The sequence below is a fragment of the Recurvomyces mirabilis genome (assembly GCF_035927965.1).
Source record: "Recurvomyces mirabilis strain CCFEE 5264 chromosome Unknown scaffold_6, whole genome shotgun sequence".
In the NCBI taxonomy this organism is placed as follows: Eukaryota; Fungi; Ascomycota; class Dothideomycetes; order Mycosphaerellales; family Teratosphaeriaceae; genus Recurvomyces; species Recurvomyces mirabilis.
The window spans coordinates 228,407-243,175 of NW_027041940.1; the positions used below are offsets into that span (position 1 = coordinate 228,407).

The following is a 14,769-nucleotide window of genomic DNA, read 5'->3' on the forward strand; positions in this document are numbered from 1 at the left end:
ATATCAGCCTCTCGATGCTGCCAGAAGAAAAATACGGCTACTCACCATCCAAGAGGCTTGTTCAAGTAGTCCGGAGACAGATCGTATACAATGCTCGCTGACCACATGGTCCTTGGAAGACACAAATCTACATTTCGATGCACTCTCATACGCATGGGCAGGGCTGCCGGGTAATGTGGAGATCTGGGTGAACGAGGCGCCCATGATGGTGACGTCTAATCTGTACGCAGCACTTCGTATGTTCAAAGGTTCTAGAGCACTTTTAGGCCGGTATCTATGGGTCGATGCTATTTGCATCAATCAACAAGACATGTCTGAGCGCAGTGAGCAGGTGGCACTAATGAAAGACCTATACGTCAAGGCACAGGTTGTCCATATATGGCTTGGACCTGGGTTGGACGACGCCAAAAACCTGGCGGCCATGGCTTTAATGAAGGCCATACACCAAGGGACTCCACCTCAAGACGTCCTAGGACATAGTGATGACACTGGTGGGGCTTCGCAGATGCTGACGACTGCACCGTATTGGGATAGACTATGGGTGATACAAGAAGCGGTGCTTGCCCAAGAACCTCGAGCTTATCTCGGTGAAGCATGCTCACCATTCTGGGATCTACTCGAAGCCTTCACGCAGCTCACACTCGCCGAGCGGGACGGGCAGGTCCCTCCCACAGGCCTCAATCCGTTGGCCGTGTTACGCATGAGAACAGCAAAGGCCGTACAGAGCTTGAAGACTCACGAGCCGGGCCCGCTGAGTGTATTACACGTTTGTAGCCTTCTCCAGGCTACATCAGTAGCCGAGACAAAGGAAGAGCATGACAGAGTCTTCGGGCTCTTGGGCTTACTTCCGGATTACACTGGTCTTACGCCGGACTATTCGCTCGACGTTGCCGACCTCTACACCTATACCGTTTCGAGGCTCATGGAAGAGCTCGGTAGTTTGCACCTACTCGCCTACGCGGGCGTATATCCCGGCAGGCGTGTTGGTCTACCGTCTTGGTCATTAGACTTTGCCAAGATTAAGAACCTGGGAGTCTATGCAAATTGGACTTTCCGTGCTGACGCGGCGATCGAAGTGAAGAGTGGCATCATTAGCAACCGCCGAGCAACGAAGTATCTCGGAGTTCGGGCTCGAGCTTTCGATACCGTGACCTGGTTTGGTCCACCATGTCCAGATTTGAAGTTTCCCGAAGACCTTGAATCAACTTCAGAACACTCTTTGCGACTTCAAGAGGTCCTGCTGAACTGGCGCCTTGAGCTCGGAACAAGGACAGAGGGTAAATTCGATCAGCGGAAGGTCAGCCTTGTCTTCCGGCGTACGGTTACGAACGACACGATCTACACCAAGTACGAGGGCGTTCAACATGAGCGTCGATAGACTGCGGACGACTACCTGATCGCACATGACTACGATCGATGGCTCATGAGTGAAGCCGAGTTCCTCACCCCGCGAATGAGATTGCTAGCCCTCGGTTCCAATGCTGTCATGTTCTTCACAGAAGCTGGCGATATCGGCATGGCATCTGCTCGCCACGATCTACATAGCAGCACTGGCGACAACGCCGAGGAATCAGAGCAAGACGGCGGTGTCTCTATTCAACAGAGCGCAGCCAATACCACGCTGATTGTGGCCATTGTGGCTGGTCTTGCTTGTCCTTGTCTACTACGGCGGTTTCCAACAGAATTCAGCGACACATATCAATTCATGGGAGCCGCTTATGTGGATGGTAAGTCAGATATGCGTGACATGGCTTTCGAGTGAGAGCGTGCTGATCAGCTGCTAAGATGTTATGTACGGAGAAGTTATTCGTCGTGCAATCGACGAGCGCGAGTATCAGTCCAGCGATCCTTCCGCTGTCTTTGAGCAGATCTCGCTCGTCTGAAAGGTCCTACAGTGGAGGAAACATCTCCTTCTGCATCCTAACGTCCTCACGGGAGGTATATAGAAAGGTCCTGGCTCCGCAGCGATTGACAGCCCACATGTCTCCACGAGAGAGTATGATATGGTGATTTCAGTACAGCACAGATGCGTCTGCAGCGCGAGCCTGGGCGATATTTACTACTCAGGATACACCATCTTCCTCGTCACGCCACCGTCAACAACAAGCTCAGCGCCACTCACGAAGTCTGCTTCCACCAAGTACTCCACTGCCTTGAGTATATCGTCGACCCTGCCAACACGACCGGTCAGGTGCCAACGATGATCTTCTCCAGTCAAACCATCTTCCCAGGCAGTCCCGTCACTATCCGCGGACTTGCACTCGTTCGCCACGTTGATCCAGCCAGGCAAGATTGCGTTTACGCGCACACCTTGTGGCGCTAGGCTAACAGCCATTGACTGCGTCAGACCAAGGAGTCCTGCTTTGGTGGCAGAGTACGGCTCGTTGTCAGGCTCTGACATGAAGGCTCGAGTCGACGACATGTTTATGATCGAGCCGCCTTGCTGTTTCGAGCTCGAGTTCTGTAGCAATGGCAGACAGCTCTGGCTTAGCAGCATCGGCGCAGTGAGATTCACTTCTATCGATGCGTTCCAGTCCTCCAGGGAGATCTCAGACAGATGTGACTTCCCAACGGCCGAAGTGTTCGCCGCATTGTTGACCAACACATCGAGATGTCCACCGAACAGCTCGCTGGCTCGAGATGCAGCAGCACATATATCAGAGGGCTTTCGCAAGTCGCAGAGATGTGCTTCGAAGTCCTTGCCTCTAGTGTGCGATTGTGCAAGGTTAGCGGCGGTATGGTCTAGTTCCTCGCGATTGACATCGACGAGGAGGACTCGATGACCCTTCTGTAGGAGTAATCGACTTAGACCACGGCCGATGCCTCGGCCAGCGCCTGTGATTATGAAGTTCTTGCCGGCGTTTGCTGCCATCTCCATAGAAAGGCTCCTGCTGAGGTACGACAGCTTAGGACACGGTTTCGTACGGAACTAGGATATCGAGCATTAGCGTAGGGTAAATGATGTCATATACCCTACTGCTCGTTCGTGAAGCAGTTGATCTGGGTCTGTGATGGATTGGTTCTATAGTAGGCCAAAGCCGCCATGATGAAGAGACAGATATGTACAAGCGATATGTACAAGCTATAGCAGACGAGAAAACCAACGCCGCCCATCATTCATATCATTCTACAGCCTTGCCTTCTCTTGCGGCCCAACCAGTGGATCATACACATTCAAGCCGAGCGTGTCAGTTATCGTGGTTGTATGCATGCTCAGACCCCGTGTATCAACGAGATCCGGACCAAGTTCATCGACGCTCGAGCATCCGATCAGCCTCATATTCATCTCCATCTCGTCCTTCAACAACTGCATCGCACGATCCACACCAGGCAGACCATATGCAGACATGGCGTACAAGAACGGCCTGCCAATACCAACACCCGTGGCACCCAAGCATAGCGCCTTGATAATGTCTGTTGCGCGCCTGACACCACCATCGACATAGATCTCGATCTTCTTGTCCAGACCAAGTCGTCGGAGCTCAGGCATAACCTCAGCCAGAACCTCAATACCAGATCGTGCAAAGTCAAGTTGTCGGCCACCATGATTCGACAGCACGACTCCGTGCACACCAGCCGCGATAGCTTGAATGACGTCCTCCACCCTCTGCACACCCTTGAGCAGGATCGGCATCTTCGTCACAGACAAGAACCATGGGATATCCTTCCAGCTGAGCGAAGGATCAATGAAAGATGAAATAGCCCTGGCAGCACCCTGCGATCGATCCACGTTATCGCCTCCAGTATTCTGCACATTAGACCCGACATCGCTAAACTTCGAGCGCATATCCTTCTCTCGTCGTCCGAGCTGAGGTGCGTCGACTGTAATGAAGAGACCCTTGCAACCGCGCTTCTCCGCATGTTCGATGATCTTCTTCGTGATTGCGCGGTCCTTGTTGACGTAAAGCTGCAGCCATTGGACTTGGTCGCCTTCCTTCGCGTCTACGATCTCATCAAAGGAGCAAGAAGCCAGTGTTGGAATCATTTGGATGACATTGTGTTTCTTCGCACCTCGGGTGAGGACCACCTCGCCTTCCGGGTTTCCAAGTTTGCCTAGAGCTGTTGCCGTGACGTAGAAAGGGATCGAGACTTTGGTGCCGAGCATGGTTGTTGAGGTGTCGATGCTTTCGACGTTGACGAGTACTCGTGGTCGGAACCAGATCTTGTGGTACGCTGAGTGGTTTTCTCTCATTGTCTGGGACAAAGTTAGCCCTGACCGGCACAATACGGCGACCATGTACTCACGATCTCATCATCTGCGCCAGACGAGTAGTACGCCCAAGCAGTCTTCTTCATCACCCTCCTCGCAACAGCCTCGAAGTCCATTAGGTTGTAGCATTGCTCTAGAATCGGCATGCGCTGGATCCTCTCCTGCCTCTCTGCCTCATCTGGATCCTCCTTCTTCTCTTCTTGCTGAACCGTAGACATGTCTACCTCACCGAGATGCTTGCTCTTGTCCAAGTACTTGTCCAGAGTGTCGGGAGGATGAATTGGTGCGTACTCTTCCGTGCCATCCTTTCCAGCGTACTTGAGGATGATCTTGGGGCCACCAGGATGCTCTGGCATGAATTCGGTTACATCGTATGCTCTGCCATTGATAATGACCTATATATCGAGACGAATCAGCGTCAGGCTGGAGCCACTCAACACCCACTGATCACGTACCCAGCAGTCTTCGCGAGTGTTATGCTTTGCGACTTCTTCACCTGTGAGCTTCACAGCCTGCGTGTCGTTCGAAGAATGATTCATCTTGATAGATTCGTCTGCAGCTCGATAAGATGGCACAGAGCGACTTCAAGGAACCGAGATGAAGCAGGGCAAGGGTGTCTACTACCAGATCAGGAACCTACATGTACAATGAACGGCCTTTGCCACGACCTTCAAAACCAAAAGCTAGCGTCCCGTCTCGATGCTCGACCGACGAAACCATTCACTCCGCCGATAGAACGGCAATAACTTCTCCACATTGTGGAGGCTGGAGATGACCTGCGCCAATCAGAGGCGACATTATCTGTGACGGCAGGCCGCAATATCCGCTCGATGTCGGGAGTCTTTGACACAGTGGACTCGTCAACGCTGGCAGAGTTGTTATGCTCATAATGTCATTCGTGTATGTGTGGCTTTATCTATGTATATGTGGTGACGGGAAGGGGCCACCAAATTCGTCTACGACCACCTCCCATCCTTGTTCGTAAAGCACGTCTACCTCGACCAGCCTGAAGTAGCTTCATCAATTTCCTTTCTGAACTGCCTCTGCTGCTCGCACTGCTCGAGAAACACCTTGTACTTGGCCGCCAACAGCTTCTTTTCGCCCTGGTCTTTATTCGGGTGTACAGCCTTACCAGGCTTCGACATACGGTCCATGATGTCCCACAATGGCTCCGAAACACCCTCCTTGTTCGTCGAGGCCGCCTTGGCACCCAACATAGCCGCACCATGTACAACAGCAGCGTGCACGTATCGGGGAATCAACACTGGCATGTCGCAGGCCGTCGCCATAAGCTCCATAAGCACGCCGTTCTGGCATTGAGAGCCAGACATGAAAATGGAGCTGATGACATGACCCGACTTGTTCATGCGCTCGATGATCTGATGGGTCTGGAGAGCAATGAACTCCATTGTGCCGTAGTAGTATAAAGCGAGACCATCCATGCTCTTGTCGCTGCTCAGACCAATGACTGAGCCCTTCATCTCCGGATCCGCAATTGGGGAGCGGTTGCCGAACAGGTCACCGTAGAAGAAGAAATGCCTGCCCAAGTATGATATGCTGGGAGCATTGATCTTCTCCTGCATCTCGCGAAGGTGCTCGTTCAGATAATCGTAGATGTTGGCGTTGAAGGTCTCAGCCACTGACATTGCCTCCTGGAAAGCTGGATGTGTCTCGATGACATGTTTCAGCAGCTCCCCAGTAGCCGACTGTCCACCTTCTGCCACCCAGTATTCTGGAATGAGGACATCGCGATATGGACCCCATACACCATCAACAAAGACCGGATTCTTGCTCATGGCAAGATGGCAGGTAGAAGTACCAGCCACGGCTGCCAACCGAGTGAAGGCTTGCGAAACGTCGTTCTTTGCTACGTTGGCGTCGATGTTCGCGCTCGGCAGATTCACCTTGGCTCCAACGGTTCCGATCCAGCCAGCATATGCGTCGATGACACCGCTGCCGACAGCGATACCCGCAGGTAGGCCCATATCGGATGCGGCCTTTTCGGAGAGAGTGCCTATCAGCTCACCAGCTGTCAGATATCGTCCGTTCTGCGAATATGGTCAGCAATCTTTTATCTATAAGTACACTCTGGAAAAGGCAAGTACCACCCCGTTGACTCCACCCATGCGTTTAAAGTTGTCCTCGCACAGGTCTTTCAAGCCAATCTCCGTCAAGAAATCCTCCTGCCAGCCCTTGACACTGCCGTCAACACCGACCGGTACATATCCTTGCTTGCAAACAACAGAGCAGAAGCTTCTTGTCTCGTTACCCGTCGCCATATGTGTCAAAGCATCGGTCAAATCGTAGAACTTGCACTTGTCGAACACCTCCTTCGGCATGTGATTCTTCAACCACAGCACTTTCGGAACTTCCATCTCGATGCTCATCTGTCCACCCACATATCGAAGCAGGTTGTGGTTTGTGGCGTTGATCTTCTTCGTCTCCTCTACAGGTCGGTGATCGAGCCATAAGATGACATTACGATCGTTACCATCCGCGTTGTCGAATTTTGGTCCCGTGACGGAGACTGGCTCGTCGGTGTCTTCGGAGAAAACGGTCAGGGAGCAGGTGGCATCGAATCCTATGCCTCGAATGCTAGAAGGGTCGATGCTGTGCTGGTCCATGGCGCGGTGAATGGAGGAGCAAATGCATCTCCAGATGTTGGTCGTCGATTGCTCCTACGACAAAATCAGAACCTGTGCAGTCAGCTTACTTGGGCTCAGCTTATCGTACGTAGTATCCAGTCTCTGGCTGCCAAAGGCCAATGTTCTCGCTTGCCAGACCAACAATGTCTCCCTTCGAGTTCATAATACAAGCTCGTGCAGATCCAGTGCCGACATCGATGCCAATGTAATGATCTTGCTGGACATGGATCTCGTTGTGAGGGTCAACAGACATCTGACGGCTCTGTTGCCGCGAAGCCTGGCGGAAGGGCATGTTGCTCCTTTGGTTCGACATAATGGACAGTATGTGAATTTCTGCTTGTGGTGGGAGAGGTCTGTTGTGGTGGTGATGAAGACAGAAAAGCCAATAATCTCAATGAACGATTCTTCAAGAGCTGAGATCGGAGTTGTACAACGACACACTATCGTACACGTTACGTACAAAACACTATCGTACACGTTACGTACAGAAATTTGTTGAGGCTCTGTAGAAGCTCACCAGTTGCTTCTCCTCGCGGCGACGATCTTTGATCTTTCCAATGCGCGAGAATGAAGTCACTGCCCCACCACCCTGCGTTGCTGCGTTGCTCAGCGTGGGGTTGTTCGCGGGCCTCCAAACGACCGACATTCTTGCGAAAGAGCCATGTAAAGGTTGTTAAACCACTCTGAATGCGGTATGTCCTCATAGGCACCAAACACCAAGCCATGCTTGAATAACAGTACCATCGCCCGGACGACTTAGTTAAAGCTCACGCGCATTAGAGTGAGCTGCAGCATGTCGCGTGCGTCTTCGCATCAAGAGCTTCGCCTTGCGTCATCTGTTAGTGTTAGAGCAAATAGTAAACCATAGCTGAGTTCAGCAAGTCAGTCAAAAGATATATGTTCCGACTGAGCTTCTTACTTGGCCTGATCCTCTGTTCTATCCCTGTCCTGCATCCACTGCTTCAGTCGCATAACATGGCTCAAGAATATATGACCACGCCCAAGCAGCCTCCTGCATTGAATATCCCCAAGTCTGATACGGCAGTGAAGGTATCATGTATTGACAGGTGAGCTGGTAAAAGGACAGGATGGTCTACAGAAATTTATGCCAACATCCTGCAGCACAAGTCGGCTCGAGCTGCCAATGGGTCCGTTCCTGCAACCGGACTATGCAGGCCATGACAAGCTCTTAGGCCCAGCCTTCTCCTTCTTGATCGAACATCCATCAAAGAAATCGATCCTCTTCGACTTAGCAATCCGGAAAGACTGGGATGCCTTACCGAGCTACAAGAAATGGGTAGAGTTAGGCTGGGGAATCCACGTCGAAAAGGACGTGGCAACGATACTCAAGGAAAACGGAGTAGATGTAGACGGCGGAGCTATCAATGCTATCATCCTCTCTCATCACCACTGGGATCATATGGGCAACCCTCAGACATTCCCAGGTTCCACAGACTTGGTCGTTGGACCTGGCTTTTTGCAAGCATATACCCCTGGCTATCCCAAGAACCAGGACTCGACATTACTAGAGACAGATTTCGAAGGCCGTGAGACCAGTGAGATCAAGTTTGACGAAAACGGGTTGAAGATCGGACGCTTCCATGCCTACGATTACTTTGGAGACGGGAGTTTCTATCTTCTTGACACGCCGGGGCACAGTATAGGTCACATGTGTGGTCTCGCTAGGACTTCAACTAGTCCAGACACTTTCATATTCATGGGAGGAGACGCCTCGCACCACGGTGGCGAGTTCAGACCTACCGAATACCTGCCAGTGCCGAAGGAGCTCAACCCGGCGGCGCCGAAACGACGAGGCCACAACATCTGCCCTGGGCATCTGCTGCAGGACATCAACCCTCACGGTTCTGCCACAAAACCATTCTACTACGTGAGTCCGGTCCAAGTTCTGACGCTGTGCTGCAGACTGATTTCAATCTTACAGGTCACATCGCTGTTGTCGCACGACAAAGAAGTCGCTGACTGGACAATTGAGGGATTGGGAGAATTCGACGCACAAGATAACGTCCTGCTGTTGCTGGCTCACGACGATGCTGTAGTTGATCCGCCGCAATTCGACTTCTATCCAAATTCGCTAAATGACTGGCATCAGCAAGGTGTCGGCAAGAAAGTCAAATGGCTCTTCCTGGGTGATTTGGAGGGTGCTGTCCAAGCAAAGCAAGGTGGCAAGGAGGCTTTCACCTGGGGCAAGTATCCCTGAAGTACTGAGTAATGTGTGTGCTGTTGTATAGTCGTCTGCTCGCTTCAGGCGTAGACTTGTTCCGAAACCGCGTCAGATAGGTCGCAATCTCGATCTTCGTCTGGTGGATGCAACATCGCTCATCCAGGTGTCGAGTCTCCCACTAAAGGTCTCCGGCAATTATGGTTGTCAGAGACAGTGGCCAAAGAGTCTATGCCGCGCATTGCGTCAGGGCGCACCGCTCTTGCTTCATGAACGTGAATCGTTCCTTCCTGCACGCCCAGCATCCACGTGGGCTCGGATCCGCCCGCGCTAGGGAGTAGAGGTAGCCTCAACATCAGTCTGTATGCGTTTCCACAGCACAGGATCCCGTAAACATTCTAGAATTGCTGTCAGCTATCTCAGTTCGAACAAGTCCTAAATGATTACGCCATCCACATCCTCTGTCGCGCGCTGGGTACGGCCAGAGTCGATGTGGACCGCAGGCAAACAGTCAGATCGTACTCAACAACCTCAGTCCTGTCACATCCGAAAATTATGGTCGAACCATGGTATCGTCGTTCTCAAGCGCTGATGAATTCTCAATCAGCACGAACCAAAAGCTTCCACGGGCAACCGAGATCACCTGTCAGATTGTTCAGCTATCTGGCGAGACTTTTCCATGGCCCACACGAGCAATATGTATGGGCAAGCTTAAGTCCATGCTGATATGCGCCAAGTTTGTCAGCCCGGAAGACTTACGTCCGTTTTGGGACGATTCCAAAGTGCTGTCAGCAGCCCTATCAGCTCGGTTGGCAAGCTTGGTCAGATCATCTTCGAAGGAGCCATGATTTCGCACGATTCGTTCTGGAGGGCTGTCTTGTTTGCAAAGGAATGATCGCTTGCTGCTGATGAGTGATCCTTGTTCTGGACACCGAGTCGCACTGAAGACCAAGTTGAAGCTAGGACAGCCAGCACGCGTGAAGAGTCACTGCTAGTGCGCTGCAATAGCGAGGTTGATGCCAGACAGTCATTATCAAACAGCTGGCAGTAACACGACAGGGTGCGGAGAAGAGTCATACCGCCCATACGACGGCCAGTCTTCTCTCCGCCTTGTGAGGTTCGACGGGCGATTTAAACGAAAACCCTCCGGCTCAAAGAACGGCCTGCGGACTGAGTAATAAATCCTTGGCGGGGTAAACGCATGCTCGGCCGCTGGAAACACACCACCCGAGATGCAGCAAAGCAAGTTCAGACTGATGCAGTCTCCAAGTCTCCCAAGTATCAATAATAGCGGTGCCTGATGCACATACAATGTCATTGCCTACCGTATGCTATACGGTAGGCGGAGTGGTACAGATGGACTATCCGTTTGCTCGCATCTTGAACTCGTGTTGCTGCGCCGTCAAGCAAGCCACCAAGCTGCACAGTAGGTCCACCTCGCAACCGAATACTACAATGCGCCATTGGCAATTGCGTGTCGCATATGGGAGGGAAGGTTATTAAGTGGGTGCCTGAAAACTGTGCCTGCAACGAAACACTCTGAGACGTTCGAAACGTGTTCTGTATACGTATACGAGGGCCGTGCAGGAAGCCTTCGCACGAAAGAATGCTGCGGCCTTGGGAGAAATTGCGTTTCCAATGGCACGCACTTGGCGCAACGTCAAACAGTCACTGAATCTGCAGAGTCAGGCCGTGGGAAGCACTGCATACTCAATAGGGTAATGGAGTTTGTGGTTGACTATTCGCACAGCCCGTAACGTGCAGATGCAGCTGGAGCGGGCTGTGTACAGTAATCCTTGGATCGGACGATTTGCGAGCAACACCACCGACTGCATTAGTAGCGTGTAAGGCGGAAGGATTCTGCTCGGTGACTACAACTTGATTACAATTCGGGTCCGGTCGTTGCGAGGTCAGCGATTGGCCAGATGACGAGAAACGGCCTTGAGCGGAGGGTGCGTGCACGGACGATGGGTCGGGCGGAGAGTATATGCTCAGCAAACTGCGTGTCGCGGAGCTTACGGAGTCAAGACGCTGGGAATGGTCTTACACAAATATGCCTTGCTGCTCCTCGATTAAGACGTCTCTTTTCCTTCCATCAGCATCTCAAACAAGCAAGAACACATCTACATACAACAGCTTTCCCACTTCAAGACGACATTGTATCGAAGACTTGCATCACTCAAGCATAAAGTCAAACCATACCAAGATCCCCACACCTCATTGGCTGGTGTGACTCAGGCAGCATAATTCGGCCATATCAACAACCTGACTCATTTCAAACGCCTATAACCAAGATGCCTTCCCACCTCAGGCTGCAAGCTCAATTCGAGCCATTCTCAGCAAACGCAAGTTACCAGACATCGCCTACCTCACCACCATTGAAGAAGCAAAGGATGTCTCTCACACAGACCTACTACGTAGCATCGACTGCCAGGTCGAAGCTTGGCCGTGAAGCCAACAAGTCTGACCACAACCTGAGGTTGTTGGTCGGCCACGCCAACCTCCTCGACTCCCTCATGCTCGAGCTTTCCTCTGCCGAGCAAGAACAAGAACGATGGTTCAACGAGTCCGTCCAGAAGGCCAACAAGCCCGATCAACCAAAGCATATCCAATGGATCGACACCATTGCAGAGGCCGAGGAGATGGAAGAGGATGACGAGAGCGACGAAGAGAGCGAGTACGAGGACGACGACGAGATCTTCAACATTCCTCTCCGCAAGGTCCGAAGCCCACCAGTCGTCTTCGAGTCTGCCGACGTCGACATGGACGAATTTGATGAGGAGGAGGAAGATGATGATGACGAGGAGGACGACGAGGAGCACGCTTTGACTCGAGTACCATCGAGCCGACACTCACCACCAGAGCTCGTCGACGATTCAGAAGAAAGTGACAGCGAGGACGAATCAATGCCCACATCACCCGAGTCAGAGGAGTTCAAGCTCAATGACAAGCAAAGACAACAGATCACGACAACCGCCTTCTACGATGTCAAGGCCCAGCGCGGTCTCGAAGACTACATCATGCAGCAAGCACAACAACCACAGGCACCGCTCATCGCCGCCTATTGAGCTTGTTGTCTTCGGTCTTGGTCTTGAAAGTTGTCTAGCGTACGAGCGAGCGACTTGGTACATAGCATGGCGTTTGGGGAAGGAATTGGAGCATCTCTTAGAGGATGCATCTCATCTCATGACATTGGAGAGATATTGGGCTGCTGCTCCTTCACCTCTTGGTGAGTGAAGTCGAGCACGCCAATCATCAACTACCATACATACACATATACGATCAGAAAACACTTTGAATAAATCTATCACTCTTCTCTCTCTCTCAACCGGTCTGCTCTCTGTCCTCACCTCGCTGCCTACACCAATTCCTCCTGCCATCATACTCTGGGGTACGATGAACGACAAAGTTCAAAGCATGACTCTAGCTGACATGACCTGCAGATCCCATCCTTGCAACTTTCGCGTGCTGCTGACGCACTTTCCGGAGTGTCCGGATTCCGTGCTTGGCAAACTTCGCTTTAACGGACGTAAAATGTATCTCCTTGGTTCCGTCCGCCGCATCATCTAGATGGACATTGCGGAGTTTGTTTGTTTCTGGTTGCTCGACGTCATGCGCCAGCTGTTCCGCGAAGACGTGATCGAGTGGCCGTCCTGAGTCCTGACTGCCGCACCCTTGTCACGCCAGTCTACGGGCCCGTTTGCAGGCACGATTGACACAACTGGGCACTGTCTCGTGAATAACTAGTGCTGTATCTTCAGCTACGGTAAGGCTGACTGCGCACGAGATCCGCTACCTGGCGCAGCGGTGCTCGCTTGTGACCCATTACCTCTTCGGGCTGCTTCGTGCGAGGTCTGCATAACGTGAGCTACGGACCGACTTCAATTCCTTCCCCACGCGAACGAATGACTCACGTTCTTGTGCAAGGATCACGCCCCCAGGCCATACTGGGCAGGGCTTGCCTTGGTGCTCCCGAACCGACAAGGAGCGGAGCGGAAGTCCAGACCGCACCAGAACATCCATCCTGACAAGAAGCTGACATGTCACATGCGCTGTACAACAACTACATGATGCTGCCATCATCCGGATCATCGTGGGATCCGTAGACGTCCGACTGCCACTGCTGCGTCATGAGCGCAAGCACATTCCGTACCATTCTCACAAGGACTGTCATTAATAACCCCCGAGCTCGAAGCAGAGCGCTGTCAGACTCATCATGGTGATTGCTTACATTACCAATTCCTTCATTGAGAGCTGGGGAATGCAGCACAGGTACATTGCTACCTTTAAGGCATGGTCATAGTAAGTCTCGCTCTCATCCATCCAGGCCTCGGTTCAGACCCTTGCACGCTGCGACGTGGTTACCTAGCCTTAAGGTGTACAAGGAGAAGTCATGGTTGATACTAGCGATCGATCATCGTAAACAACGTGGACAGGCTACAAGAATCATGGCGACCATGCAGACACGTACGAGCGTTCACAAGAATCGGCATCATGCTAGGGTTGTCAGCTTTTACTACTGAACATTGTACGATGATAACTATGCGAGGACCAAGTTCCAATACGCTGGTTTGGTCCTGACCTTCTTGAGCATCTAGATGGCGCCCGGTTGTCGCTCTGGTGCAGTCCATGTATAGCGAACAGGGACTGTAGCTCAACAGCGTTCCTCAGGGCTGTATCGAGCGGGAAAACCTGCTCAGATTGCAAGATCCTACGATTCTGGTGAGGATGTACAGCAATGAAGTACTACCATCAGTAGTCACCTGACAATAGCTGTAAACGTCTTTGCAGCCTCGTACCGACTCTTTTTGTACATCTCATGATGCCAGTCCGAGCAGGAACCTAATCGGCCTTTGTTAACGTGGCTAGCACTTAGACAAAAGATGCCTCACAGTATGGTGAGAGTCCTCGGCACGAGCAGCTTCCGGTCTCGCCGACGCGGCAAACAGGAGTAGTTGTGAGATGCAGCTGTGAAGAAGCATGTAGACATCGAAATGTAAATCGATTGTTGACAAAAGTGTCAAATCCTAATCAGGCGTTCACGTTCGATGTCCACAGCTCTGACCAGTTGTTCTTGACGCATCACAGTGCCAACTCTGCTCAATGGAAAGCTTGGTTGCAACACGCGGAGGAAGAGCCAATTATATGCCAAAGGAAGGTCGTGAAGAACAAAACTTCACGACTGACGTGTTGAGCGGTCATGGTATTGCTACTAAGGCACTAGATAGCAACAGCGCATTTGCAAAGTAGTAAACACTTTCCTCACATCTTCATCCATTTATGTATGCTTCCCAAAAGAGATGATATACTCCTACGCTCTCGGATCGATCAGGCTCGATCTGTGTCACAAGTACTCCAGCTAGGTCCCAGCATCGGAGCCAATCACACCAATTATTGGCAAGGCCTTGAACCAAACGGGTAGAGCGTCTGCATGATGGCGAAACGGCGCAGTAGGCGTCACAATTCCATGAACGGGACTGGAGTCTTGTCGTCGACGACTACGTCTCCGGCAACCCTTTCATGACCCCTGCTTACCCGGCCAGGACCCACGCGCACACTTCTCTACTACAGGCCAATTGAATGCTTCCTTGTAGCACATTTTGCCTTCCTCGTACACATCTAACAGACCCATCCCTTACACCCTTTCGCATCACCTTCGAGCACGACTTCTCTCCAATATACAATAGCCACTGTGGCTAGCCTTTTCTCCTTCCGCCCCTCCGTGTCCCACCAAG

The 14,769-nt window shown here is 51.9% G+C and overlaps 7 protein-coding genes across 7 annotated transcripts; 4 read left to right on the top strand and 3 right to left on the bottom strand.

Annotated features, from left to right (window-relative positions):
* Nucleotides 1-310: 310 nt before the first annotated feature.
* On the top strand, nt 311-1,378 carry LTS14_002862 (uncharacterized protein; the record flags this gene model as incomplete). The annotated part of the gene is made up of 1 exon (XM_064835567.1): nt 311-1,378. One exon carries the CDS (start codon nt 311-313, stop codon nt 1,376-1,378), a length of 1,068 nt encoding a protein of 355 aa, XP_064696617.1.
* A 45-nt stretch (nt 1,379-1,423) lies between these two features.
* LTS14_002863 (uncharacterized protein) lies at nt 1,424-1,883 on the top strand (the record flags this gene model as incomplete). The annotated part of the gene is made up of 2 exons (XM_064835568.1): nt 1,424-1,727; nt 1,786-1,883. 2 exons carry the CDS (start codon nt 1,424-1,426, stop codon nt 1,881-1,883), a joined length of 402 nt encoding a protein of 133 aa, XP_064696618.1.
* A 176-nt stretch (nt 1,884-2,059) lies between these two features.
* LTS14_002864 (uncharacterized protein) lies at nt 2,060-3,045 on the bottom strand (the record flags this gene model as incomplete). Its single annotated transcript, XM_064835569.1, has 2 exons — nt 2,060-2,888; nt 2,978-3,045. The coding sequence occupies 2 exons, from the start codon at nt 3,043-3,045 to the stop codon at nt 2,060-2,062; spliced, it is 897 nt and encodes a 298-aa protein (XP_064696619.1).
* An 82-nt stretch (nt 3,046-3,127) lies between these two features.
* On the bottom strand, nt 3,128-4,749 carry CYB2 (Cytochrome b2, mitochondrial precursor; the record flags this gene model as incomplete). Its single annotated transcript, XM_064835570.1, has 3 exons — nt 3,128-4,195; nt 4,246-4,605; nt 4,666-4,749. The coding sequence occupies 3 exons, from the start codon at nt 4,747-4,749 to the stop codon at nt 3,128-3,130; spliced, it is 1,512 nt and encodes a 503-aa protein (XP_064696620.1).
* Nucleotides 4,750-5,202: 453 nt separating this feature from the next.
* LTS14_002866 (uncharacterized protein) lies at nt 5,203-7,147 on the bottom strand (the record flags this gene model as incomplete). The annotated part of the gene is made up of 3 exons (XM_064835571.1): nt 5,203-6,258; nt 6,316-6,888; nt 6,944-7,147. 3 exons carry the CDS (start codon nt 7,145-7,147, stop codon nt 5,203-5,205), a joined length of 1,833 nt encoding a protein of 610 aa, XP_064696621.1.
* Nucleotides 7,148-7,999: 852 nt separating this feature from the next.
* LTS14_002867 (uncharacterized protein) lies at nt 8,000-9,073 on the top strand (the record flags this gene model as incomplete). The annotated part of the gene is made up of 2 exons (XM_064835572.1): nt 8,000-8,743; nt 8,798-9,073. The coding sequence occupies 2 exons, from the start codon at nt 8,000-8,002 to the stop codon at nt 9,071-9,073; spliced, it is 1,020 nt and encodes a 339-aa protein (XP_064696622.1).
* A 2,255-nt stretch (nt 9,074-11,328) lies between these two features.
* On the top strand, nt 11,329-12,102 carry LTS14_002868 (uncharacterized protein; the record flags this gene model as incomplete). The annotated part of the gene is made up of 1 exon (XM_064835573.1): nt 11,329-12,102. The coding sequence occupies one exon, from the start codon at nt 11,329-11,331 to the stop codon at nt 12,100-12,102; it is 774 nt and encodes a 257-aa protein (XP_064696623.1).
* Nucleotides 12,103-14,769: the final 2,667 nt, after the last annotated feature.